Genomic DNA, 26,397 nt, shown 5'->3' on the forward strand with positions numbered 1-26,397 from the left:
CTTTGAAAAATTCAAGATATATCCTGGGCAAGTGAACACGGCGGGGCAGAAGAAAACTTCGAGGAAAAGCAGTGAAGGTATCCTTAGAATATCAGTGGGTAATTGAATTGATAAAGGGCGATTAATGTGAACAGGTAAGTTACGGCGCAATGGCAGTTGTATTATATAGGTTAGTTATCTTAGTTATACGTTGACTTACAATACCTATAATACTGAGAGGTGATTGTTCAAGTCTTTTAAAATCCTGTTATACACTAGATGTAGGTATTTTTCTTTTCTCCCCTATTGCTTCTTTTAATAATAACATAGGTCTTTCTGGAACTTTTATTTCTCATATGAAAGAAGAACATACCTTCAGCGAAACCATAAAATGATATTTTTTTCATAAATCGATGAAATATAGATTACGATTAAATATAATTATAAAATGATATTGATTAAAAATATGAATTTTTTTACTTGGTGAACGCTATCTACATACGTTATTGTATCAAATAACAATGGGAAGCAATCATGGAGCTAATCTAACAATTTCCCATGGATCATGTTCAGTTTTCCTTCTATAGACAAAACGATCATGTAAACGGCTTGGTCTTCCTTGCCAGAATTCAATTTCTAGTGGAACGATTCTTAATCCACCCCAAAATTCAGGACAAGGTACATCTTCCACTCCAGCGAATCTTTCATTATTTTTCTTAACTAAATCCTCTAATTCTTGTCTATCTTTCAACACTTGTGATTGAGGAGAAGACCAAGCGCCAACTTTAGATCCGCGTGGTCTTGTATGGAAATATCTTTCAGAAGTTTGACGGTTCACATATTCCGTGAAACCTTCCACTCTAACTTGTCTTTGTAAATCCTTCCAAAAAAAGTTAATAGCACCATGTGGATTTGATTTTATATCCATTGCCTTTCTTGAAGTACCCCAGTTGGAATAAATAGTAAATCCACGATGATCTAATTCTTTAAACAATAAGATTCTCGATGATACTCTACCGCTTGGTAATTCTGCAGATGAAAATGTGATTGCTTCAGGTAACGTTTCTCTTGGATCCTCTTTGGCTTCTTCAAACCATAATGTGAATTGATCTAATGGATCTGGTTTCAATTGGGATTCGCTCAATGTTAATTTATCATATTGATAAGTCTTTGGAGCGAAAATTATTGGTGTTTGTGTTCTGTTTGGATCTTCAGCCATTCTTAATCGCCTGTTGTAAATTTGTTTTCTCGTATGTTATTGGTATCACTTTCTTGTCTGTTTATTGGGAAACAAGATAGTTTAGATACAGAATGAAGAGAAAATGTAGAATAAAAAGAGCTCTTCCTTTATTATATTTTTACGGTGGTAAGCACTAGAACTAGATCTTCCTTTTGGGTGTCAAAGTATGATGATGGAGATTGTCGATTATGTTATTTATTTTAAAAACGTTAAGGGGGGTGTCAGAATTTTTCAAATTCGGTTTCTCTTTCTTCGAGATATGAAATTCTGGAGTAACAATCAATAACGACAGTTTTCCACAAATTTGAAAGGGTCAGCGTTGTTCTGTTTCTGCGAAGAAGAAGCCATAGAAGAAATTGAACATTCGCGGTTATATAATCAATGACACACCTGTGGTCGCCCCGAGCGAGCAATTTTCATATATTTTCCTTCCCGTTATTGTATGTATATAAAAGAGTCATAAGGTTAACTAGTAACTTCGGCTCTGGCATGTTGGCCTATTGTCGAATATCTCATTTAAAGGTACATAGATAGTATTATAGAGGATTAATGATACTACAGTACACGCTACGTAAAGACGGTATAAATATCCTTGGAAGAGGTAGATATTTTGGTGATATCGTTCTACTTTTATCTTTTTCGCTACCATAAAATTAAAAGTGGATTGTTAATCTGTCGGCAGGAATTGTTCTTTTGACTTGACTGGGCTAATTCAACTGTGATACACCGAATATAATATAAACATAAAAATGGGCTAAAAATAAATAAAGCCGTTTAAAGAATTCACTTCTTAACGATCGAGGCTCTTCCCTACAAGAAAATATTCCATGCTGTAGTGTTTTCTTCCATTTTCTACAAGCTATGATGTATGTAGTATCGATATATAGAGAGTAGTAGCTATTAGACTGCTTTCGCACGGTTGCGTATTTTTTACTTTAGTACAGAGGAGACTACAAATGGCTCTAGAAGCCCAAATACCTAGGCGGCTAATTTCCCTGAATGAATGTAAACAGTCCGTTTGGTATGATGATGGGGAAATTGAGGATACAAATGCCGGGACCGGAATTCGCCTTTCCATGTTTTCCGGCTTCCCGGTTTGCCGGGTTCATGATTTGTCCCTTTTGTATGACCAGAATAACGGAATAATACTAACAAACAGCCCTATAGAAAATAGACAAAGTCAGCTTGTCCCAACAGCTATAGTTTCCCTTATTACTGAAATATATGTTATGTTTAGACCATGATGCCGCGTACGTACATATGTTAATGTTGGCCATTTAATATACCAAAATGATGATTCATTCAACAACCGGACCACGTTGGATTGGATCTCCATTTCGTATCTTGAATCGTTGGAGATTAGATTTAGTTAAAGCTATATTTAAGTTCACTATTTAACTTATATACATATTTGTTCCAACTGAGACATGATTAATTCAGAACGCGTTCTCTAACCTATTCAATTTCGTATAGTAGCTAAAAATACAAATAAAACAAGGTAGATAAGATGACTGATAAAAAAATCCACCCAACAGCAGTGACAGCTGCTTTAACACCTGATACAGCATCTAAACCTTTGAATGAAAGATTACCTATCCCTCCCTTAGAAGATACTCTACAACGGTTCTTAGCAAGAATTGAACCATTACAAGATGAAAAGCAAAACAGGAAAACTAAAAAGATTGTCAATTCAGTGGAAAATATCGACCTTTTGAAGACTTTACATGAAAAGTTACTACAATACGATACCAACCTAGCAAATTTAAAACCAGAATCCTCCTTCATTGAACAATTTTGGTATGATTCATACTTAGAATACGACGCATCAGTGGTATTAAATGTTAATCCATTCTTTCAACTACAAGATGATCCAACAATAACTAAAGAGGAAATCTTAGAAAATGGTCCATATGGTTGTCACACTTTACAAATCAAAAGAACCTCCAAATTAGTCATCTCTATATTAAAATTCATTAAACAAATTCGTCATAACACTTTAAAACCAGATCTTGTTCGTGGTGGGAAAAGTTTATCAATGGATCAATATGATAAATTGTTCGGTTCTTCAAGAATACCACCAGGTCCAGGTGAACAAACTTGTCATTTACAAACTGATACTACATCTCATCATGTAATCATCATGTACAAATCCCAATTCTATTGGTTCGATGTCTTGGATGTTAATAATGAACCTATTTTTGAAACAAGTGATGAATTAGAATGGAATCTTTATTCTATCATCATGGACGTTGAAAAGCATAAGCATCATGACGAAGAAGAAAATTTGCTACCATTCGGCGTCTTCACTACGGAAAGTAGAAGAGTTTGGTCTAACATTAGAGATTATATTTTCCATGCAAATGATTCAACAAATTGGAAAAATTTGAAGATTATTGATAGTGCTTTGTTTGTCATTTGTCTAGACGATGTTATATTTGGTGCAGAGGATAATGATGAATTGGCGAAATCAATGCTATGTGGTACTTCAAAAATTGAATTGGACCAACAAAAATCAACTGTTCCATTAAATATTCAAAGTGGGACTTGTTTGAACCGATGGTATGATAAACTACAATTGATTGTTACGAAAAATGGGAAAGCTGGCTTCAACTTCGAACATACAGGAATTGATGGTCACACTGTCTTAAGATTGGCTACAGATATTTATACCGATTCAATTTTAAGTTTTGCTCGTGAAATCACAAAAGATGTTCCTGATATTTTCGAAGCCCAAATGGGATCCAACAACAATAAACACCATCATCATAATCAAAAACAATTCGGCGTTGAGACGAAAACGCCAAATAAGGCAAACCTAATTACAATTCCAAGAACATTAGAATGGAAAATTGATAAATTCTTGTTATCATCATTACACTTTGCTGAAACGAGAATATCTGACTTAATCTCACAATATGAGTTTGTTACATTAGATTTTGAAAAATTCGGTTCATTCCATATCAAATCCGTTTTCAAGTGTTCACCTGATGCATTTGTTCAACAAATTTTCCAAATTGCATATTACGCCCTATATGGTAAATTTGAGACCACTTATGAACCGGCCATGACCAAACTTTTCCAAAACGGTAGAACAGAAGCAATCAGATCTGTTACACCATTCTCGAAAAGATTCGTCAAATCATTATTTGATAAAAATGCAACAGATGAGCAAAGGAAACAATTTTTACAAGAATCTTGCAAAGAACATTCCAAGATTACTAGGGAATGCTCCATGGGGTTAGGTCAAGATCGTCATTTGTACGCTTTGTATTGTGTTTGGAATGAATGGTATAAGGATACATTACCATTACCACCTATATTTAAAGATAGATCATGGACTTTACTAAATACAAATGTTTTAAGTACTTCGAATTGTGGTAATCCATGTTTGAAAAATTTCGGGTTCGGCCCTGTGACAGCAAATGGGTTCGGTATTGGTTATGTTATTCGTGATAATTCCATTTCAATCGTTGTCTCATCAAGACATAGACAAACTAAGAGATTTGCCTCATTAATGGAAAAATCCTTCTTGGAAATTGATCACATATTTAGTAAAGATTATAAGACTGATCAAGACAATTACTTGATGGGAATGCATAATAAGAATGATGGCAATTTGACTCATAATAAATCAGAAGATTTAAAATACTTATTATCAGGTTATGATTATTTCGATGTTAGTGTTTCTGGTTAGATTGGTTATTTGCATTGATAATACAGTCTCGACACTCCGTAGGCCTTGCACACATTTATTACAGCCTTATATATATATATATATACGGAGGGAGAGAGAGAGAGGGACCAACATTACGATTTTTTAACAATTCCTATCTACTTTTTAAATCAAGAAACTTTTTCTAAATGAAAAGCATAATGAAGTGTTTAGGCGTATAGTTTGTTTGGGTAGTCCAGTTTACCCAATTCAGAAGCGGACTTCCCTAAAAGGGTATTTCCGGAACATTTCCGCTATGGGACAACTGATTCCCTAGGGAAAGGAACCCTTATAAAGTAAATTAGAATTACGTATTTTTCGTATCTTGTCTGCATAAAGAAATAAACGATACTTAACCTTGTTCAAAAAAAACTATCCAAAAGGATAATAAAAGGCAAACGGGGAATCAGGCGGTAATCGTATTTGTTCCCATCTTAGTGGTATTTCCATAGCAAGTTTCTTTTGTCAATATTGTTATAATCGGGTTGCCATTCCACATACATTCTACACGGACTCTAGAAAGGCAACAATCACCTTGACTCAAAGAAGGGTCTATTTGAGTTATTAAATTAGCACAGCAATAACGACTAGTTGTCGGAACAGCTTTTTTACTTTTACAACAGGGCCACTATCATTCTCCCCCTAGATTGAAAGATATACATTCAAAGGGCTATATTAAATCTCACTCCTCTGGACACGATCATCATAAGTCATGGCAACTAACAATGATGTTGGAACACCAGAGCAAGTGACTAACGTTCCAATAAGTAAGCCATTATTAAAATTAAAAGCTCTCGAATTATTACGCCAAGGAGACTTTGAAGCCCTACAAAAGTTTAGAATATCTCAATTAGAATCAAATCCAGCTGAAAAGGATACTGAATGTCTCTTACTTCATTTAGCAGTTCAAGTTGCCCCAACCCCATTAATTGAAAAAATTATCAATAATTGGACTCAACCAAAGAATTCTTCGTCTTCACCCACAATGACAAAGCCTTTGAAGACGTTAGATATTAACTATCAAGATGTAAATGGGAACACTCCTTTACATTTGGCGGCGGCTCAATCACGAAGGGAAGTTGTATTAATGCTATTAAGACAACCAGAAATTAATGAATGTATCACTAATAAGTCCGATCTAGTACCTGTTGAAATGTGTAAAGATTTAAATATTGCACAACTGATGCAAATTGAAAGATCAAATTACCTTACTAAGACGAAAAATCAAATCCATGATGCATTTGAAAAAAATGATATAAAAACTTTAGAAACCATTTTGAATACTCCAAGAAATGTTGATGTTTTAGATATTAATTACTTTGATCAGAAATCAGGTGATAGCTTGTTACATACCTTTGTGAGAAAGAGAAACATTGAAATGTGTTCATGGTTATTGAAACATGGTGCAGATCCTCATAGAAAGAACTTCGATGGTAAAACACCGCTAGACCTATTGAAAGAAAATAATGGAAGGCTTACTTCACCTGCTTCAGGAACACCTTCCTCAACTTCAAAAAAAGAGACTTCATCAACTGCAATAAAGAAGAATTCGTTTACGGAGTCAGAACTAAGAATGATATTGGAAAAAGCGGTTAAGAATAATACCATCAACGATGTAGCTGTCCCAATTGGCAAAGCACCAACTTTCAAAGGATATTTGAAAAAATTCACAAATTTTGCTCAAGGATATAAACTTCGTTGGTTTGTATTGACATCCGATGGGAAATTATCATACTATAAAGCTCCACAAGCTATGAAAAATAAAAAATGTCGTGGTTCACTTGATTTATCTAGTTGTTATATTCATTTAAATTCTACTGAAAAATTGAAATTTGAAATTATTGGCACTGGTAATACAAGGGCAAGATGGCAATTGAAGGGTAATAACCATGAAGAAACAAATCAATGGGTTTGCTTCATTCAAAGTGCCATAAGATTTGCTAAAGATGAGAAAATGAATAAAAGAAATAAAAACAATACAATACCTCCATCGTTGGCAATTAAAAGAGGGCGTATGCTGCCACCATCTGCGTCTACGTCAGCGGTTAATAAATCTAGAATTACTACTGCACCCGGGAATAAAGTGAAAACGCAAGCATTAAGATCTCCTTCGGTTGACCTATATAGAAATACAAGCAACCCGGCATCAGTTGCTTCTAGTGAAGTTGAATTGAGCGGTAACCTGACCGTTTCTGGTAAGCGTTACGTCAGTCAAATGATTGAAAATAGATTAGAAAGTTCATCTGGTATGATATCTAGTCATTCGCGTACGCCTACTGTAGAATCTTTTCAACCATTAAAATTAAGTGAAACTTTAACGAACCATACCACTCCAACTTTGAAGAACACGTTGTTATTGACCTCTCCGGTCGACACAACTAATGGAAGTATTGATTCACCTTTTGACGACGATGATGAAATTGATAATTTGATTGACGACAATCGAAACTCTGATGAAGAAGGTGAAAGTGGTGCATTTGCTAAAGTAGATAAAGATGAAGAATATTTAAAGATGGAATATGGCCCATATACTGAAAAGTTAAACATGTATCAAAGAACTATTTCCATTGGGTTACATGCCGTTATTGAAGTGTTGAATGGGGACGGAAATATTTCCAGTACAGACGTCATTGAAACAAGAAAATCCTTAAACAATATAGGAAATATTTTCAGTGATATGAATAACTTGACAGCAGAAAGAGATAAAGTATTAGTAGGTATGTTAACGAAAGAACGTGATATCAACAATGTATGGATCCAATCTGTAAGGGATTTAGAAAGAGAGTTGACAAATAAAAGTGAACGTTTGGCATCGCTAGATAAAGAAAGGAGACATTTGAAAAGAAAGTTCCGTAAGAAAGTTTTAGAGGCCAAAGAGAATGCACTTGTTAATGATAATGCTTCAAATAATAATGAATCCTCTGATAGTGAAATGTCAGATGAATCTGATACTTTAGAAGATATCGCCAAATTTATTAGTGCTACAAGAGATGAAGATGAGAATTCAGATGTTGAAGAATTTTTTGATGCAGAAGAACTGGTGGATTCAGATTCCAGTGGTCATACCTCAGTGGATAACAAATCAGAACAACGTTCTCACCTTACCGTTACCAAAGTAGAACATCCCTTGAGAAATAGAGATTCTATTGATGAGCAGCCTCGAAGTGAGGAAATACTACAGGGAACACAGAAGAAGACCTTACCAGAGTATGAAGAACCAAGAGAAAATCAAAATCGAAAGCAGCAGCAATCACTGAATGGAGATGAATCCGCTAATTATAATACTCAAAAAGATGAAGTTTCAATGAGCCAATCTGAAAAGCAGTTGGCAAGAGAACAACAAGTAACTCTGATTGGGTCAAATAAAAAACAGAAAACTAAAGAGGAATTATTACTTAATGAAGGATCTTTCCTAGGTTACGAAGATGGAATTAGAAAAAGATTAGCGTTAGATCAAGATGATAGACCTAAGGTTAGTTTATGGGGTGTATTAAAATCTATGGTTGGTAAAGATATGACAAGAATGACGCTACCTGTTACATTTAATGAACCAACTTCATTATTACAAAGAGTCACAGAGGATTTGGAGTATTCAGAATTATTAGACCAGGCAGCATCATATGACGATTCCCTTTTAAGATTGCTTTACATCTCGGTGTTTACTGCATCATCGTATGCATCTACGATTGGTAGAGTGGCTAAGCCATTTAATCCTTTATTAGGTGAAACTTATGAATATTCAAGACCCGATAAACATTTCAGATTTTTCACAGAACAAGTCTCACATCATCCACCTATTTCTGCAACGTGGACAGAATCACCCAAATGGGATTTTTGGGGGGAATCATATGTTGATTCTAAATTTAATGGTAGAAATTTCCAATTTAAACATTTGGGTCTTTGGTATATTAAAATGAGACCAGATAATGGATCACCAGAGGAATTATATACTTTTAAGAAACCGAACAATACAGTTATTGGTATTCTTGTTGGTAATCCACAAGTGGATAATCATGGTGATGTCAAGATCATGAATCATACCACGGGAGAATATTGTATATTAAATTTCAAAGCTCGTGGTTGGAGATCATCTGGCGCTTACGAAGTTAGAGGTGAGGTATTTAATAAACAGAAAAAATGTGTATGGGTTATTGGCGGACATTGGAATGACTCGATTTATGGGAAAAAAGTTACAGGTAAAGGCAATACTGAGTTATCCTTAGAGAAAACAAAGACTGCTGCATCTACAGCGACGAGACGCGGTCCCACAACTGATGGATCTAAATTCTTAGTATGGAAGGCAGCGCCAAGACCGGATGCACCTTTCCATTTGACTCCTTTTGCCATTACAATGAATGCCCCACAACCACATTTAGTTCCTTGGTTAGCTCCCACAGATACTCGTTTGAGACCTGATCAGAGAGCCATGGAAGACGGTAGGTATGACGATGCTGCCAATGAGAAACATAGATTGGAAGAAAAGCAAAGAGGTGTTAGGAAATATAGAGAAGCTAATAATCTGGAATATTCACCAAGATGGTTTACGAAGGAAATACATCCAGTAACCAAGCTACCCTATTGGAGATATAGAGGTGATTATTGGCCATTAAGAAGGGATAAGAAATTAAAGGGTGTTTCCGATATCTTTTAAGGACATGTATGTGTATCAGTAGGCTTTGAAATTTCTCATTTAGACTATAATTATTTAATGTGTAAGTAAAATCGATTATGACAATAAAAAATTACTGCAGTGACCAATTTGTGACGCTTCCTGTTATCTGTGACAAGCAAATGGCGACAGAGACGATAAACGGCAAAAAAGAAATGCTCCGTGGGGCTTACAAATTTGGGAGGCTTGCCAATTTTTTTTCATCAAGGGTCCGCGGAGGTGACAGACGGTTCCAAGAAGGAGCTTACTAATTCTAGTCACGTGCCCCAGCCCCGACTTTCCTTCTAGAAACTTCCAAATTGGTAATGAAGCCTCCTTAAGGGAAATAACATCCGTCAGCCTGTACGGAAATACGTAATAAGGTGTAACAGTAATATGGGCAGTCTTTTATCTATCAATGGTTATTATTATATAATTATATGGACGACTTAACGGAAGAGCATTTATAATGGGTTGATTGAAACTTGAGGCCGGTAAATTTGTAAAAAGAATTGTCAACGACGGTTTAAGGTTAACTATTTAAAATATCATTCATTCCCTTTCTTCGTTTTTCATCCCCAAATTTCCCATTCCCTTAACGAAAAGATCATACAATCACATATATATATATATATATATATATTTGCTGCCATTTTTTATCTCAAGCATTCCATTTCGATAAGACCACCGCACAATAAGGAACAACAATATACGTTATCAGAACAAGTGTTATTTCCTTATTACAACCGAATACTACCAGACAAATCCCAAGTTGTCCTTTATTCATTCTAGCCCCGAAATAGTACAAGCAAAAATAATTGCAAAACAGCAAGAAAAAGAAGATATGGCTACTACAGAACTCTATTTGAAAAGAACGCTTACCGACGTATTGGAAGACGAGCTATATCATTTGACTCCAACTTCGAACATATATCAAACACATCCTACTCACCCATGCTATTTGCATTCTGATCCCAATCATATCCCACTCCATGATCGTCTCTCCAACAATCAACTGTATCTGTCGTCGTCCTCTTCATCATCATCGCCGCAAGTTTCATCATCCTCAAGTTCTTCCGGCTTAGATCAACTTAATGAATTAAATTGGGATCATGATGAAAACTTCCTTAATGTAAGCTTACAAGATTTAAATATCTTCAATAAATATGCTGATCCGTCATTAACTACTACAACAACACCTACTTCATCATCTCCCTCTTCCAATAAGGTAATCTCATTCTCATGTCCAAATGCAATTAAAGATAAATTCACCAATATCGATATTAATAAATTGAAAAGTATTCATTTGAAAAGAACGAAAAATCAAAAAAGGAAAGCATTGGTATCAACTATGAATGGTAATGGCCGTGTCAATCATATGAAGAAAATAAATGGAATCATAAATAAAACAAATAAAAACAAAATTAGCACAAATACTCTATCGCCACCATTATCAACATCAACATCAACAGCATCAATAGAACCTGTAATAAATACGATAAATATGGAATCTATCGAAAAAATTCCAATGACATCTTCAACTTCTTCCTCTTCTTCTTTGATTCCTTTGAATGTTATGCTCTATGGTAATGGTACCACGACAGCTTCTTCCTTAACTCTTCCAAATATGGACCTGAACGACATTAATTCAACTATTAAAGCTGAACTAATAGATGAGTTCCCCTTAGATACTCAAGAAGCTATGAACATGGAAAACACGCCAACTTCTAATAATAATATGATAATATCCCAAGATCATGGTGATAATAACAACTTATTTGCAGATTCCATGGATTCGAAATTAGAATGGCTTCCACAAATACAAAACAACTCACTGGATGCAAAATCAATAATATTCGATAATGAAATTAAAGCACAACAACAGCAACAAGGAACCAATAATATAGATGATCTTTCAGACATAGAAGATAACAATGACATATTTGACAATATGGAATATCCATTGACGACGACGACCACTACCACCACGGCCGAACTAACCACGAGGGCGCCAGAGATAAATGCTGGAAGTTTTGGTAATTTTAACGATTTCTCATCTCCTTCATCTTTGCCAAATTCACCCCCATCATCGTCATGTTCGTCTCCTTCTTCACCTTCGATAGTGGAAACTATTTTAAATGGAACACAAATACAATCTCAAGATATCTTATTGGAGAAAGTGTCGCAAAAAGCATCTAAGACAAATTTGAAATTGAAAATGAAATCAAAGACTAGTAAACCAAGAGCTAAAAAATGTGATAACCTTTCAAAAGATATGTGTGATAAACTTAAAGCATCTATTGAACATCAATTAGAAAATAAATCGATAACTTCTTTGCAAGAACAATCGTCATCGACTCGAATAATAGATGCTGATATTGGTCCGACTAATACATCCAATGTGACTAAGAACGACGATACCAATATGAATAATACCATGGGAGAAACCTATACATGTAGGATTATCAATTTAACCACGAATGAACCATGTTCTGCGCAATTTTCAAGGTCATATGATTTAACAAGACATCAAAATACTATCCATGCATCAAAGAAGACAGTATTCCGTTGTTCTGAATGTATTAAATTATTAGGCTCTAATGGGTTTGAGAAGACGTTTTCCAGATTAGATGCTTTAACAAGACATATTAAATCTAAGCATGAAAACTTGAATACTTTTGAAAGAAGACAAGTAACTAAATTCGCAAAGGAAAATATTGGTTACGTCTTAGGATAAACACCTATCACAATACAAGTATGTATCTATATATATATATATATATGTATGAATTTTTATAGATAATAATCATAAAAATCTTTTTTTTCTCAATAAGTCAAACTTTCATAAGCTTCTTCATACTTAGCTCTTGTCTTTTCTATAATATCTTCCGGGATATCTACATCCTCGGCACCATTCAGTTTATTTGTTGTTAACCAATCCCTTAAAAATTGTTTATCAAAAGAATCTTGCGATTTACCGACTTGATAATTCTCCAAGCTCCAGAACCTAGAAGAATCCGGAGTCAATACTTCATCGACCAAGATCAGTTCCTTTGTAATTTCATCAATACCGAATTCAAATTTTGTATCAGCGATAATGATCCCCTTTGTTTTACTATATTCTTTACATTTGGAATACAACTTAATGGCCAATTTCTCCAAATCATCAATCAATTTGACATCCCCATTAAGGATTTGAATTGCTTCTTCTTTGGTAATATTTTCATCATGTTTACCTTGCTCAGCCTTTGTGGAGGGAGTGAAAATTGGTTTATCAAATTCTTGAGATTCTTTTAATCCTTGTGGCATGGTGGTTCCATGTACAGTACCGAATTTCTTATATTCATTCCATGCGGATCCAGTTAAAAATCCACGAACTATTACCTCCAGGGGGATCAATTTACATTTTTTGATCAACATGGATCTGTTCTTTAATTGATTTCTATATTTTAAATCATCATATAATACAAAGGGTAAATGATTGAAGATTTCATCACCTATGGCAATGAGATGATTCTTGACATCGGCTGATAAGAAATGGAACCAAAATTCAGATAACTTAGTTAGAAGGATCCCCTTCTCAGGGATTGGATTGTTCATTATGACATCGTATGCTGAGATTCGGTCAGTGGCGACGAATAGTAACGTTTCATTGTTGACTTGATAAATGTCTCTTACTTTGCCTCTGTTTATTAGGGGTAGGACTCCATCTAAGTTTGTTTGCGTTATACAAGAGTTGTTGGTGGTCATATCTTTATGTGTATTGTTGTGTTGTGTAGTGTTATGCTAATCTCTTTATTCCTTCGAAGGTTAGTTGACTTGGATATATATGATATATGATTTGGCGATGAAGTATACTCTTTATATACAGTAGATTGCTTAATTACTGAATTGTTGAACTGCTAAATTACCTGAGTGATATATCTGAAATGTAGTAAAGTTATATGGAATATATATCATAATTCAGTTATTTGGTGGTATATGGATCCTTTCCAGAGAGAAGTCAAGAAATCGGCAAAGGAGTCTTCGCACTTTTGACTCCTGTAACTTCTATTCTTTATTCTGTTCTGTTTTGTTCTGCAATGGTCAAGAGAATCCAAAAGGATTGAGAAATGGTGTATTGTACAACATCAGAGACCAGAGGTGTGTGTGTATATTTCTACTTTCTTATGCTGCTTAACTAATATAGATATACGTATATACATATATATATACTATTAGGCGATGTCTATAAATCCAGTATTATACGTTATCGGGCAAGTCGATTCTCATACAGCATGCTTACGAGATTTCTTGAAGACCCATTCTAACACAAATAATTGAATACCACACATGGCAATAATTAATAATATACCATACATGGAAAAAATGGTTATTCTGTTCCCGGTAGACTTCACGGTATAGTGATTTCTTGTATTCCTATTCTTATAATATTGCAAGTCCCTTTCTAACATGTACAACTGTCTTTCCACATTATCTATAGAATCTTCAATGGAGCTTTGTAATCTATCCTTGCCATTCTTAACATCTCTTAACTTCTTTTGATTTTTCCTTTCAAGCCTTCTTTCATATCTCACATCAACGTTCTTGCCCTTATTCTTCTCAGCAGCAATATCATAATTGAAATCAAAATCAATAATTCTCTTCTTCAAGGGGATACTAGCTTCGAAGCAAATTTTATATTCACCCTTATGTTCCCCTACAAAGGACCATTCTCCTTGACGTTCATTATATCGTTCAATAATTGGTCTATATTTATCATCTGGTGCATATATCTTATAATCAATGTTATAATTACCATCTTCTCCTGATTGTACACTGAAATAATATGATATCGTACATTCAATATCTGGTGTCAAAATGTAATAACATTGTGGTGTCTCTTTGATATCATTGGATAATTCAATGGTTAATGGTGAACATAATATCGGCTCCAAAATATAAAAGAACACGAGAAATATACGTAACTGCAATAACATCCTCGAATATCCCTCTTTTATATTCTCCTTTGTTTCTCTTTCTTTTCTTTATTTCTTTCTTCTTTCCACTTTTGTGCTCTGTTTCGTGTTTTGGCGTTTTCTCAGTAGTCTTTATTTTTAGTTTGTTTATAACAATTTTCTTCTTAAATAAATAAAATACTCTCTTATTTAGATGATGCTTCGAAGGGAGATCGTTAGGTTTATGTCAACACTCGATATCCTCGATCAATTACGTCCCATTGGAAAGAATATAATAAAAATTCAGTATCTATTAGTTTCATTGTCAGCAAAATATAGACTAAAATGCTGTCAGCATCAAATTCACCTATTTTGGACCCATCTAACCGTATAAATAGCAACACATATACTAATGGTAATGGTAATGGTACTGCTGCTGTAGCTGCTGCTGACGACCGAGATCAAGATCAAGATCACCTTTCAACATTACCAGAAGATTTACCAAATAACATTAAAGAAGAAATAATAGCGTTGTATAATGATATACCCGCTTTACAAAATTCATATGATATAATTGATAAAATTGGTGAGGGAACATTTTCATCAGTTTACAAGGCAAAAGATATAAAGGGAAATATAACGTCACGATTCTGGCCTCATTTTTGGAATAAATCATCTAAATTCGTAGCAATCAAGAAAATCTACGTCACTTCATCTCCACAAAGAATTTATAATGAATTGAACCTACTATATATCTTAACTGGTTCAAATAAAGTAGCTCCCTTGTGTGATGCTATGAGAATGAAAGATCAGGTAATAGCTATCTTACCATATTATCCTCATGAAGAATTTAGAACCTTTTATAGAGATTTACCCATTAAGGGAATCAAAATGTACATTTGGGAATTGTTACAAGCTTTAAAATTCGTTCACTCTAAAGGAATTATTCATAGAGATGTGAAACCGACAAATTTCCTTTTCAATCCAGAATTAGGTAGGGGAGTATTGGTAGATTTTGGGTTAGCTGAACAAGAAATTGATTATTATTCAGATCCTAACCTCCTAAAGAATATGTTATCAGGGAAATCTACCTCTTTCTCGTCATCATCCTCTTTAGAGAATGACGAAAAAGCTACAAATTATTTAGAATTAATGAAAGAATTAAGAAATAATGAACAATTCTGTCCATGCATAGCAAGATATGATCGTAATTTCCCATCTAAACACAAGGATAATAATGATTTACATTCACATTCCAATTCTGTTTCGACAGCAATAACAACTAATGGCAACACTATACAGCATCATACACTTGCACCAACGCCTATGGTTACCATTCAAAATGGGAAAGTTGTTAATTTAAATAACGTTAACGGTATGGATCTAACAAAGGGTTACCCCAAGAATGAAACACGTAGAATGAAACGTGCTAATCGTGCAGGTACAAGAGGGTTTAGAGCTCCTGAAGTATTAATGAAATGTGGAGCACAATCGACAAAGATTGACATATGGTCTGTCGGTGTCATTCTTTTAAGTTTATTAGCTAGAAGATTTCCCATGTTTCAGAGTTTAGATGATACTGATTCATTATTAGAATTATGCTCAATTTTTGGATGGAAAGCTATTAAAAATTGTGCTGCAATTCATGGATTAGGTTTCGAAATTAATGGATTACACCTAATTAAAGAAAATGGGTTTGAGAATGGACTAAAAGAGTTTGTATATGAATTATTAAATAAAGAATGTGTGGCAGGAACTTTCCCAGAATATAGTGTAGCTTTTGAAACTTATGGATATCTAAGTCAAGATTTATTTGATAAAAATTCCATCGAACCAAAATTACCTAAATCCAACGAAGATTTAAGTAAGCAAGATGATTATGAGTTAAAAAAATATCAACAAGAGGTTTGGTCTGATCATTATTGGTGTTTCCAATTGTTAGAGTTATGTTTTGAAATGGATCCAATGAAAAGATCTTCGGCAGATGAGTTACTACATAATACTTTCTTTGATGAATTACGTGAAGATGGAACCACGGATGACGAGTCAAATGATTCTCTAAGTACAACGGACGATGATGATGATGATCATCATCATAATAGCATAATAAGTAATAGTGAAGACGGTATGATGGCAGATGATGATGTGTTACTGATATCCGAATAAAATAGCAAAGAGAACGAAAAAGCTCGATTGAAAACTATTTCATTGGAGAGCAAAAAAAAGGCATTAACACATATAAATGGGTGGAGTGGCTGGTATAGAACGTATATACACAAGGATATATTTCCATTTTTTCATTCTAAATATAAAATTTATATAAAAAGGGCATGATAAAAGAAAAAAAACTGCATATAATTCATCAATCTGGGTCGTTCTTGCATATGATCTAATTTAAAAGATATATGGGATTAAGAAAGCTCTCTTTGTTTTGTACTTTCTGTTTTTCTTTTGAGCCCACAAGTACATTTGAGCGGTAGAAACAGTCAAGAATAACATAGCAAATAAATTAAACTTCAAAACGACAGTAAACCAGAACCATGACCATACTTCAAATGTATAGTTTGGTGCAACGAACACAGTAAAAATACCTTCATTAAGTGGTAAACGTTGATCAGCAGTGCCCTTTTTAAGTTGATAATCACCCCATCTACGTAATTTCAGATGAACGTAGAAATTCCATGACTCTGATAGAGCGAAAAGGGCAATTAAAGTACTTAAATTTTGTAAATGAGCCTTTTCATATAACGATAAAATTTTAGAATCTTGGCAAACAAATCCATAACCGAAATAACTTAAAGCGATTAACCCATTAAGGACCCAATAATGGAAAGAGTTCTTGAATAGATTGAATAATGGCATGGTGGATAAATTGAACTTATGAATAAAGGCACTTTCGAATTCTCGCTTTATATAATGTGCCAAAATCATGGTGTACACAATTTTATTCAAAAATGGATTGTATGGAACATTGGAGCTGTGAAAATGTTCAACGAAATATGGTTGCTTGGATAAAAAATATGCTAACGTATGAACCAAAATTGGACCAAGATATTCCAAAATGAAAACAAGTCTGTAAGAGATTTGGGGACCTAGATCTTTGATATATAACTCCTCCTTTTCTCCAACTGTCTCTTCATTTCCCTGAAAGAATTTATCATTTGTAATTGGGACTTGTTTGGACTCTTTCAAATAAGTCAGTCTTAATCTATTCTTAGAGATGCCCTTATTTTGTTCGGATATTTTTTGTAGAATTGCCTCTAAAGTGTTTGGAGAGGCATCGAAATCCAATTCAATTTTGGTATCTCTCAGATTCTTTGAACGAGACTTGATAGTAATACACCTAGCCATTATGAATGGGACCACGAGAAGTAAAAACGATGAGCTTCAATTGATAGACCAAACGTCCTTGTAACCCATCTGTCCATTTGGTTGCCCAGAAAATGCGGATACTTTTTGTTGTCATATCCAAATAGGGTCCCTTTCCTTTACATTTGCATTCTCCTCCAATCTATCAGTTTTCAACATCATTTTCAACGGCTGAAATTTTCTAATTTTTTTTTTTTTTTATTTTGAAAAATTTTTCACATTTTTTTTTGTTCGAGAAATTTTTCAGAGCTCATCTCGTTTTTCAACTGTAAAGTTACCATTTGGTATACAATTTTGCTATTAGTTTAGATTTAATATACATTGTCAAGTTTACTTGTTATTAGTTTTTAAACATATATATATTTTGTTCTTATTCTGCTTTACTTTGTTACCAAGTTCTACAAGATTAATATCTAATTAATTCCTTTTGAGTCCTCTTTTCTTCAGATAATTGAACACTTCAAAGAAGATCCTTATAACCTACGCTCTCTGCAACAAAGTTATTAACGAAATAAAATCGAAAAAAAAAGAATAAAAGATTAATTATCTATTTTACTTCTTACACAACACACATATACATATCATTATAAAATAAATCATGTCATTCAGACCAGGTAGCAGAGGTGGTTCCAGAGGTGGTTCCAGAGGTGGATTTTCAAGAGGCGGTGCTAGAGGTGGCTCCCGTGGTGGATTCTCTAGAGGTGGTGGTCGTGGTGGTTCCCGTGGTGGGTTTTCCAGAGGTGGTGGCCGTGGTGGTCCACGTGGAGGTGCCCGTGGTGGTCGTGGTGGCCCAAGAGGTGGTGCTGCCGGTGGTAACAGAGGTGGTGCTAAAGTTATCATTGAACCTCACAAACATGCCGGTGTCTACATTGCTAGAGGTAAAGAAGATCTTTTAGTTACTAAGAATATGGCTCCAGGTGAATCTGTTTACGGTGAAAAGAGAATCTCCGTCGAAGAACCTTCCAAGGAAGATGGTGTCCCACCAACCAAGACTGAATACCGTGTTTGGAATCCATTTAGATCTAAATTGGCTGCCGGTATTATGGGTGGTTTAGATGAATTATTTATTGCACCAGGTAAGAAAGTTTTGTATTTAGGTGCTGCCTCAGGTACCTCCGTCTCTCATGTCTCTGATGTTGTTGGACCAGAAGGTGTTGTCTACGCAGTTGAATTCTCTCACAGACCTGGTAGAGAATTGATCTCTATGGCTAAGAAGAGACCAAATGTTATCCCAATCATTGAAGATGCTAGACATCCACAAAAATATAGAATGCTTGTCGGTATGGTTGATTGTGTGTTTGCCGATGTTGCTCAACCAGATCAAGCTCGTATCATTGCATTGAATTCTCATATGTTCTTAAAGGACCAAGGTGGTGTTGTTATTTCCATCAAAGCTAACTGTATTGATTCTACTGTCGATGCTGAAACCGTTTTCGCCAGAGAAGTTCAAAAATTACGTGAAGAACGTATCAAACCTCTAGAACAATTGACTTTGGAACCTTATGAAAGAGATCATTGTATTGTTGTTGGTAGATACATGAGAAGTGGATTGAAGAAATAGAGAATGTATTAAAGCAAATTATTTCTCCTCATATCAACGACTTAACGTAAGAAAACAAGCAACAACAACAAAAAACTAAAACTTAAAAACAACTGATCCTTTGTATATTTTTCCATTCTTCTCTCTTTACTATGTGTACCGGTTTTGTAAAATAGATACTTCTACAATATTATTATAACTACTTACTTTTACTAAGCATTAAGATTCTTCATTGACATCACTTCTAAAATAATTTCATAAACTATAATGTAGACTTGGAAGTTTTTCAAAACTTAATAGTCGAACGCAACTACAAACAACTTTGACAACTATAAAAATCTCATTTAGAGCCTTGTAAATGTTCGTTTAAAAAATCGTATCCTGTTGATATTTATGTATTTTTGAATATTTAATATAGACAGCAGAAAAATGAAATGGCATAGTATTATTGCAGTGAAAACATGATTTATCTTCACGCTTAACTCTTTGGTGTTATTGCCTCCTCGTGAGTCTCTTCAAGGAATTTTAATCTGTCTTCAATATATTTACATACTTTTCCTCTTTCCTCAACTCCTTTATCATCTATGTATTTGAAGTGTTTCCTTTCAACACATATTATATTGTTTAAAATCTTAAAAGTCTCCAATTCTAAATCATAATACTTAATATCTTTCAAATTATCAAACGAACGGAAATGTTTACCCTCGTGGATAAAGCTTGAACCAGATTCAAGATCGACTGGATCAAACTTCGGGAAATTTGCATGAATAAACATAACGTCAGCCTGTTTTCCTTCAAGTTCAAAATATTTATCCAAGAAATTTTGTAAATCATAATCTTCATCTAATTTAATTTCATTTGGCGATAGATCTTTATATTTGGAATTAATATCATCCATAGCATGAGAATATCTTTTATAATCATCCACAAAATCAGATTGTAAAATTGCCACCCCTCTATAACTTCCATCCTCTTTATTAAAATGGCCACTAACACGAGGATACGTTTTAACTTGATAATAGGTTAAATTATAAAAATTTGCACCTGCAAGAAAGGTTTCTTTGTCACCTTCTCCTGCGACACCTTGAGAAAAGATTGGGTAATACCAATTTGGACCATTAACATTATAATATAAAGCCAACAAGATCGCCTTCAAATGTTCCTTCTTATTAAGTAATAATTGACCAGATTCAGTGGAAAGATCAGGTAATGTTCCTTCAAAATCATGGAATGGTATTTCATCCAATGATTTGGAATAATCAGTATAAACATTTGAAGGAGTAACATCATCATAAGAATTTCTTATTCTACTAGATTTGTTAACAAAAATATGAGCAATGTCATAATATGAAGGATGAGTTGTTCTTCTCCAAAAATCTGGCCACATAACCATACGTTTTGATAAATAAGGTTCCTGTTTAAAGATATCATCTAATGGTTTAATGGGAAAATTGTCTGCATCTAATAATAATAAGTTTTCAAAACTGGAAGATAATACTGCTAATGATTTGTATTGGTAGCCTGCGAATTTGAAAGTATTAATCAAGTCATTAGATAGGATATTTTTAATGCTGATACATTTAGCATTATATTGAGGTAAGATTTCATCACAGAATTCTAAATCACCTTCTTCATCCTGAGAGATGTAAACTTCTACAGGTAATGTTGTATTAAACTTCCTTAATGTCTTAATGGCTAATAACGATAATAAAGAATATTTACCGCCACCTACTATAACGATCCCATCATTTTGGTAAGTGTTTTTAGGTAATTCCAAGGGAGCAATAGAATTAGTAAATCCTTGATGGTAATTTTTTAGCATGTCAATTTCTTGATCTGATATTTGCAAACAATCATATAATGAATTCCTAGACAATTTGAAGAAATTTTTAACGTCATTTCGTCTAGACCCAATAGCATCCGTAACCAGACGAGATGGATTATATTTAATGTCTAACTTAGTTTCTGGTGAAAACTCGTTGATATAATTGAAAACTTGGTCGAAAAACTTGTGTATAGTCTCTGTTGATGGCTTTTCTTCAGTGGAAGCAACGGTGCCGGAGGTCCCTATTGTTTCAGGTGATAATATTGTTGTCTTCGGCAGTGCTACAACATTATCTAGTTCGTATTTATTTGGCGTATCGATGTTTTCATCAGATGTAACAAGAGCAGACAATAATGAATGTTTGTCATCTTTATTGTTGGTATTTGCTAGGGAGTTATGATGATTGGTTGGGAATAGAGATTTTTCAAAATGAAACTTGTAATCGGAGAGTGGGTTAGCTTCATATCCCAGAGTTGTTGCCAATACTATCGCCAACGCTATTAATATAAGTAACAGACTTAGTTTGAAGATCTTAAGGGACCTTCTAGGAAAGGATAACATGAGCATATATCTGTGTGGGTAAGTAAGTAATTCGTGTTGCACCTCTTCAATACTTCCGCGGTAACCCAAATACAGAAGGTTTAGTTATGCTTGACTGATTATTCAAAAGGACAAAGATAGAACTCAAGACAACATATAAGGTTGGGTATTTCCCTTAAGGACCAGGTGTACCAGTGAGTTCGGATTGGAAGAAACGACCAGTTGTAGCTGTCTTTAAATGTTATTTTTGAAGAGACGCCTCCTCTCAGTAACTATTTATAGACAACCGGGCCGCGTAAATCAACTGAACAATACAGCCGCATTTTTATGTTTCCCCATTGTAATTTTTCCCCTTTTAGTGTACATGGGCTGTTGACTAGTTCATGAATGGAAGTGTATCCAAAGTTATACAAGGGAATATAGATCACACATATTCTATTAATTTGTTACTTAATATATAGGAGAAAACCAATTTTATTTTTTATTCTGTCAAGATACCAACTTTTCTTTAATTTTTTGTTTACTTTCTTGCCAAGAAGGTTCGAAGAAATGGGGTTACAATATCAATCGTAAATAAAAAAAATTTTTTTTTATGAGTTTACAGAACAATCCTATTAAATATATATATATATATTAAGTATACTTCAGTACTTCTTATTCTATTTTTTTTTCAGCAGTCTTTCTCCAAACCGCCTTAGTATTAAAATAGAACATCTGTGCCATGGCTAGCAAGGTAATATTCTACAGGATTCGCTCACTAGACAAAATCCTCCCCCTGCTCCCTTCTCCTCCACTTTTTAACTCCGAAATAAGTACTTCAGATACTACCTATATGTCAAATCATTATACCGATTGAAGTATATTAATCTGACATTTCAAATAACTAATTAAATTGTAGGGGTAGACCAGAACTATCATTCACAATCTTGGCTGCAGCAGGAAGTAAGGATCCCAATATGCAAGCTAACGCATTGGGCGATTCATGTTTGCAACATCAAATTACATGAACTAACCCCAGAAATCCGGTGAATAATGTGCTGTAGAAAAATTCTTTTGGAGACCAAAAGAGTTAGTACTGCATTACACACTGGAACCACAAGGAGAAAATAATCATTAGGTTTAACAAGAGAGGTTTATGATCTTGCTTAGAAACAATTCGTTTGTATTCTATATATTTACCCTATTCACCAATAGAAATTATAATATCAGAAATAAAATAAAAACATAACCCCACGAATTATCATCTTTTTATTACATGTACTATCATTTCATTACATATATTCATCTCCAAGATTACACCCGGGACAAATCACCTAAATATAATACATAGTACAACAAAAATCTAAACCGTTTTAAGAGTGCCAGATTGTTTATGCTTTAAAAGGAATCATTGGTAGTTCAATTCATCATCTAACGTTATCTTCCTCCCAAATTGTTCTCAACATTCAAAAAGCACTAGCGGGCGGCTAGGCGCACTCCGAATCTGGCTACTTCACAGTCTAGAATTACAAGAAATGAAAAACACCTCGAGGTGTCCAATATCGAATTGATTTGAAATGGAATGACTCTAGTTGGGGAAACAAAGGTAACATCAAAAGAGTAAACTCACCAAGTTTAAAAGAATTAACACACTCATTACTTATACCTACAAACCACAATGTCAGCAAACGAATATTACGGAGACGATTCAAAGGCTACGGTATGTTACTAATACACGAATCAAAGTTAGCTAGCTTAGCATCTGATGTCCCATTGTTATTATATCCTCAGTACTTTATTACTAACATTAACTGATCCCATCTAAGAATCAAACATCCAAATATATACAGTACTCACGCCCAAGTGCTCCACCTCCAGGCCATGATGCTGGCGCCGGTACAAGAGGATATCCTCCACAACAACCTCAATATTATCAGCAACAACAGCCTCAATATTACCAACACCAGCAGCAACAGCCGCAATATTATCAACAACCACCACCACCACAGCAACAACAACAACAACCAATCTATGTTCAACAAGCACCACCTCAAAATAATAACGATGATTGCTTGACTGGTTGTTTAGCTGGGTTATGTGTTTGCTGTACTTTAGACATGTTATTATAAGGAATGCGATAACAGCTGGTATAAAAATAAAAAACATTACAAAGACAATAAATATTAAAAATATTAAAATACCTTTTTGAACAAAGAGGTTACGTGTAATTTTTCCCCAAAACGTTGTACGGTGAACTGTTAGATGTAGAATTTACATACCTGTATACGTACAATAATCATATCTTAACAGACCTTTTATCAACATATGCAAAATATTTAAGTATTTGCCAATCTAACAAATCAAATAGGATACGTGAGAAAAGTTCTTATTTCGTTATATATATGCATATGTATTAAAAAGAAAATCATCTAGAGTTCAGTTGAAACATAATTGTTCCGGAGGATAACTGGTAAATATTATTAGAAATAAATTTCCCGCATTCTACCTCTAGATCTTAGTAGGGTTTTACATGACGGCCCAGGACAAGTCTTTGGACCATAATTATCTGGATGTGATGACCCTTTCAATTCTGCTAATTTTTTCTTGGGTAATTTCGATTTCGATTTTGCATTATCAATTCTAACGTAACAGCGTCCGCAAAATGTATGACCACATGAAGCAACATAAACTTTTTGTGATAAGTCACGGTCTAACTGAGATGGTTTTGATAAACTTTGATAAGGGCAATGGAAATCGTATTTAGAAACAAGAAATTCAAACGAAACACCATGATCCTTATCACTAGTACCTACGAAGTCTTTCGGTATACCAACGCCCAACTCAACACCACACAAAATGCATGCAGGAACATCCATCCAATATTTCGCCAAGTCTACATCTTCCATTATAACAGTTTCATCTTTACCATTTTTCTTCACAGTCATTTTAACCTTTGGTTCCGTCGAGAATGATGAACTATAACCTTCAGGTAATGCTAACGCACGTTTCTTGAACCCGTCTTGTTGTGGTTTGGTTTTACTCATGAACCCTTTAGTCCTTGAATCACGTTCTGCATCTTCTCTACGTTGAATCATATTAATGATATTCTGCGTGTGTGCATCATCATCTTCATATTCATAACCGTATGCTCCGGCAGCTCTCCCTGTGTCGTTATCTTCTTCTCCTATCCCATAGTCACCATCATCTTCATCATCCGCAGCCCCAACGTCACCATAGCCCAAGCCTAATTGGTTCATAAGAAAAAAACTTGCTAAATTGGAGCCGAAATGCCTATTATTAGCTCTAATTGTTGAACGTACGCGAGCATGCCTTTCCCGAAGTAACCTTTCATTATCACGTTGAGATTGTCTAATTCGTCTTAATGTCCAATCAGCCATAACTTGACCTCTATATTGAGTGAACAAAGAAATCAAATCATCTGAACATTCTGCAAAAGTTGTTGGTGCCACACTTTGAACGATTGATGTAAATTCTTGTAATGATTGGGCATGATCAAATGCACCTCGAACATCCGGAGGATATGTATGAATTCTTTCTCTTAAATTGATTAAATTACGATTGGTACTAGTATTATCAACACTATTACCACTAGTATCAGGTGCTGAGTGCCCTTGCCCTTGTCCTTGTCTTTGCCTTTGCCTTTCTTGCATAGCCATCATTCGAGCTCTTTGGCGCATACCCAGTATACTTGCAGGTAAACTAACTTCATCGGTGTCATTATCACTTTCATTTTCATCACTACCATGAAAGAATAAAGAATTTGTTGCTCTCCGAGTAGCTCTCCTAAGAAGTTGACGACGTGATAATGGGACAATGTTTTCATTTAATGATTCAAATGAACTCCTTGTCGGCCTCTCATTCGGATCAGCATTAATTCTTAATCTTTCACCACCAGGTAGATTCAACGTTACGGTAGGTGTAGATGTCCTTTCTTCTAGAATCATGACTTCATCATCATCATCATCATTGGCATCACCATTGGAGTTTTCAATGTTATTATTGCTACTATTGTTATTAATGATTATAGTTCTTGGTCGTGAATTTGTAATATATTCAGGTTCAGCATCTAAATCGACATACTCTGCTGTTGGATCAATGGGACCAATTTCGTTAATATTATTGTTATTGTGAGTGGGATCAATGATTTCGTCCATAATCGCAAAATCGTCATCATTTTCATCATTTTCTTCATTCTCTTCTTGTGCATCACGTCGACTGGTTGTGTTGGTATTATTAGGATTAGTACTTATAAATCGATGTAATGCATCACGAGGTCTCCCGATACGACGATCAGGTACTAAACTAATCTGCCTTGATTCTTCACGTATTCTTGCGTCTTCTTCTGGATCACTTTCGATAAGGATGGCGGAATTATTGTTATCATTATCATTATCATCACCACGATCATCATTAGAGCCTTCAGTATTGTTGGCATGAGTAGCTGTAGCTGTATTTTTATCGACAGAAGTAGCAGAAGAAGAAGGAGTACCATTTTCATTTGTATTTATGTCATCGTTCCTCTCAGCGACATTATCAGATGGGAGAATGGGAGTCGCTGTAGAGGAAATCGACGAATGCCTTTCTTGTTCCTCCTGCATTAACTCTCG

The 26,397-nt window shown here is 34.5% G+C and overlaps 11 protein-coding genes across 11 annotated transcripts; 5 read left to right on the forward strand and 6 right to left on the reverse strand.

The window, feature by feature from the left end:
• Positions 1 to 511: 511 nt before the first annotated feature.
• Positions 512 to 1,198, reverse strand: PDX3 (pyridoxamine-phosphate oxidase PDX3; the record flags this gene model as incomplete). The annotated part of the gene is made up of 1 exon (XM_003667990.1): positions 512 to 1,198. The coding sequence occupies one exon, from the start codon at positions 1,196 to 1,198 to the stop codon at positions 512 to 514; it is 687 nt and encodes a 228-aa protein (XP_003668038.1).
• A 1,528-nt stretch (positions 1,199 to 2,726) lies between these two features.
• YAT1 (carnitine O-acetyltransferase YAT1) lies at positions 2,727 to 4,913 on the forward strand (the record flags this gene model as incomplete). Its single annotated transcript, XM_003667991.1, has 1 exon — positions 2,727 to 4,913. The coding sequence occupies one exon, from the start codon at positions 2,727 to 2,729 to the stop codon at positions 4,911 to 4,913; it is 2,187 nt and encodes a 728-aa protein (XP_003668039.1).
• A 730-nt stretch (positions 4,914 to 5,643) lies between these two features.
• Positions 5,644 to 9,582, forward strand: NDAI0A06430 (uncharacterized protein; the record flags this gene model as incomplete). Its single annotated transcript, XM_003667992.1, has 1 exon — positions 5,644 to 9,582. The coding sequence occupies one exon, from the start codon at positions 5,644 to 5,646 to the stop codon at positions 9,580 to 9,582; it is 3,939 nt and encodes a 1,312-aa protein (XP_003668040.1).
• Positions 9,583 to 10,423: 841 nt separating this feature from the next.
• Positions 10,424 to 12,316, forward strand: RPN4 (stress-regulated transcription factor RPN4; the record flags this gene model as incomplete). The annotated part of the gene is made up of 1 exon (XM_003667993.1): positions 10,424 to 12,316. One exon carries the CDS (start codon positions 10,424 to 10,426, stop codon positions 12,314 to 12,316), a length of 1,893 nt encoding a protein of 630 aa, XP_003668041.1.
• Positions 12,317 to 12,405: 89 nt separating this feature from the next.
• ADE1 (phosphoribosylaminoimidazolesuccinocarboxamide synthase) lies at positions 12,406 to 13,329 on the reverse strand (the record flags this gene model as incomplete). The annotated part of the gene is made up of 1 exon (XM_003667994.1): positions 12,406 to 13,329. One exon carries the CDS (start codon positions 13,327 to 13,329, stop codon positions 12,406 to 12,408), a length of 924 nt encoding a protein of 307 aa, XP_003668042.1.
• A 518-nt stretch (positions 13,330 to 13,847) lies between these two features.
• Positions 13,848 to 14,558, reverse strand: ERP3 (Erp3p; the record flags this gene model as incomplete). The annotated part of the gene is made up of 1 exon (XM_003667995.1): positions 13,848 to 14,558. The coding sequence occupies one exon, from the start codon at positions 14,556 to 14,558 to the stop codon at positions 13,848 to 13,850; it is 711 nt and encodes a 236-aa protein (XP_003668043.1).
• Positions 14,559 to 14,861: 303 nt separating this feature from the next.
• On the forward strand, positions 14,862 to 16,682 carry CDC7 (serine/threonine protein kinase CDC7; the record flags this gene model as incomplete). Its single annotated transcript, XM_003667996.1, has 1 exon — positions 14,862 to 16,682. The coding sequence occupies one exon, from the start codon at positions 14,862 to 14,864 to the stop codon at positions 16,680 to 16,682; it is 1,821 nt and encodes a 606-aa protein (XP_003668044.1).
• A 228-nt stretch (positions 16,683 to 16,910) lies between these two features.
• Positions 16,911 to 17,867, reverse strand: TSC13 (trans-2-enoyl-CoA reductase (NADPH) TSC13; the record flags this gene model as incomplete). The annotated part of the gene is made up of 1 exon (XM_003667997.1): positions 16,911 to 17,867. One exon carries the CDS (start codon positions 17,865 to 17,867, stop codon positions 16,911 to 16,913), a length of 957 nt encoding a protein of 318 aa, XP_003668045.1.
• A 616-nt stretch (positions 17,868 to 18,483) lies between these two features.
• NOP1 (rRNA methyltransferase NOP1) lies at positions 18,484 to 19,446 on the forward strand (the record flags this gene model as incomplete). The annotated part of the gene is made up of 1 exon (XM_003667998.1): positions 18,484 to 19,446. The coding sequence occupies one exon, from the start codon at positions 18,484 to 18,486 to the stop codon at positions 19,444 to 19,446; it is 963 nt and encodes a 320-aa protein (XP_003668046.1).
• A 457-nt stretch (positions 19,447 to 19,903) lies between these two features.
• Positions 19,904 to 21,817, reverse strand: NDAI0A06500 (alpha-mannosyltransferase; the record flags this gene model as incomplete). The annotated part of the gene is made up of 1 exon (XM_003667999.1): positions 19,904 to 21,817. The coding sequence occupies one exon, from the start codon at positions 21,815 to 21,817 to the stop codon at positions 19,904 to 19,906; it is 1,914 nt and encodes a 637-aa protein (XP_003668047.1).
• A 2,432-nt stretch (positions 21,818 to 24,249) lies between these two features.
• On the reverse strand, positions 24,250 to 26,388 carry SLX5 (SUMO-targeted ubiquitin ligase complex subunit SLX5; the record flags this gene model as incomplete). Its single annotated transcript, XM_003668000.1, has 1 exon — positions 24,250 to 26,388. The coding sequence occupies one exon, from the start codon at positions 26,386 to 26,388 to the stop codon at positions 24,250 to 24,252; it is 2,139 nt and encodes a 712-aa protein (XP_003668048.1).
• Between the last annotated feature and the right edge of the window lie 9 nt (positions 26,389 to 26,397).

The sequence above is a fragment of the Naumovozyma dairenensis genome, chromosome 1 (assembly GCF_000227115.2).
Source record: "Naumovozyma dairenensis CBS 421 chromosome 1, complete genome".
Taxonomy (NCBI): domain Eukaryota; kingdom Fungi; phylum Ascomycota; class Saccharomycetes; order Saccharomycetales; family Saccharomycetaceae; genus Naumovozyma; species Naumovozyma dairenensis.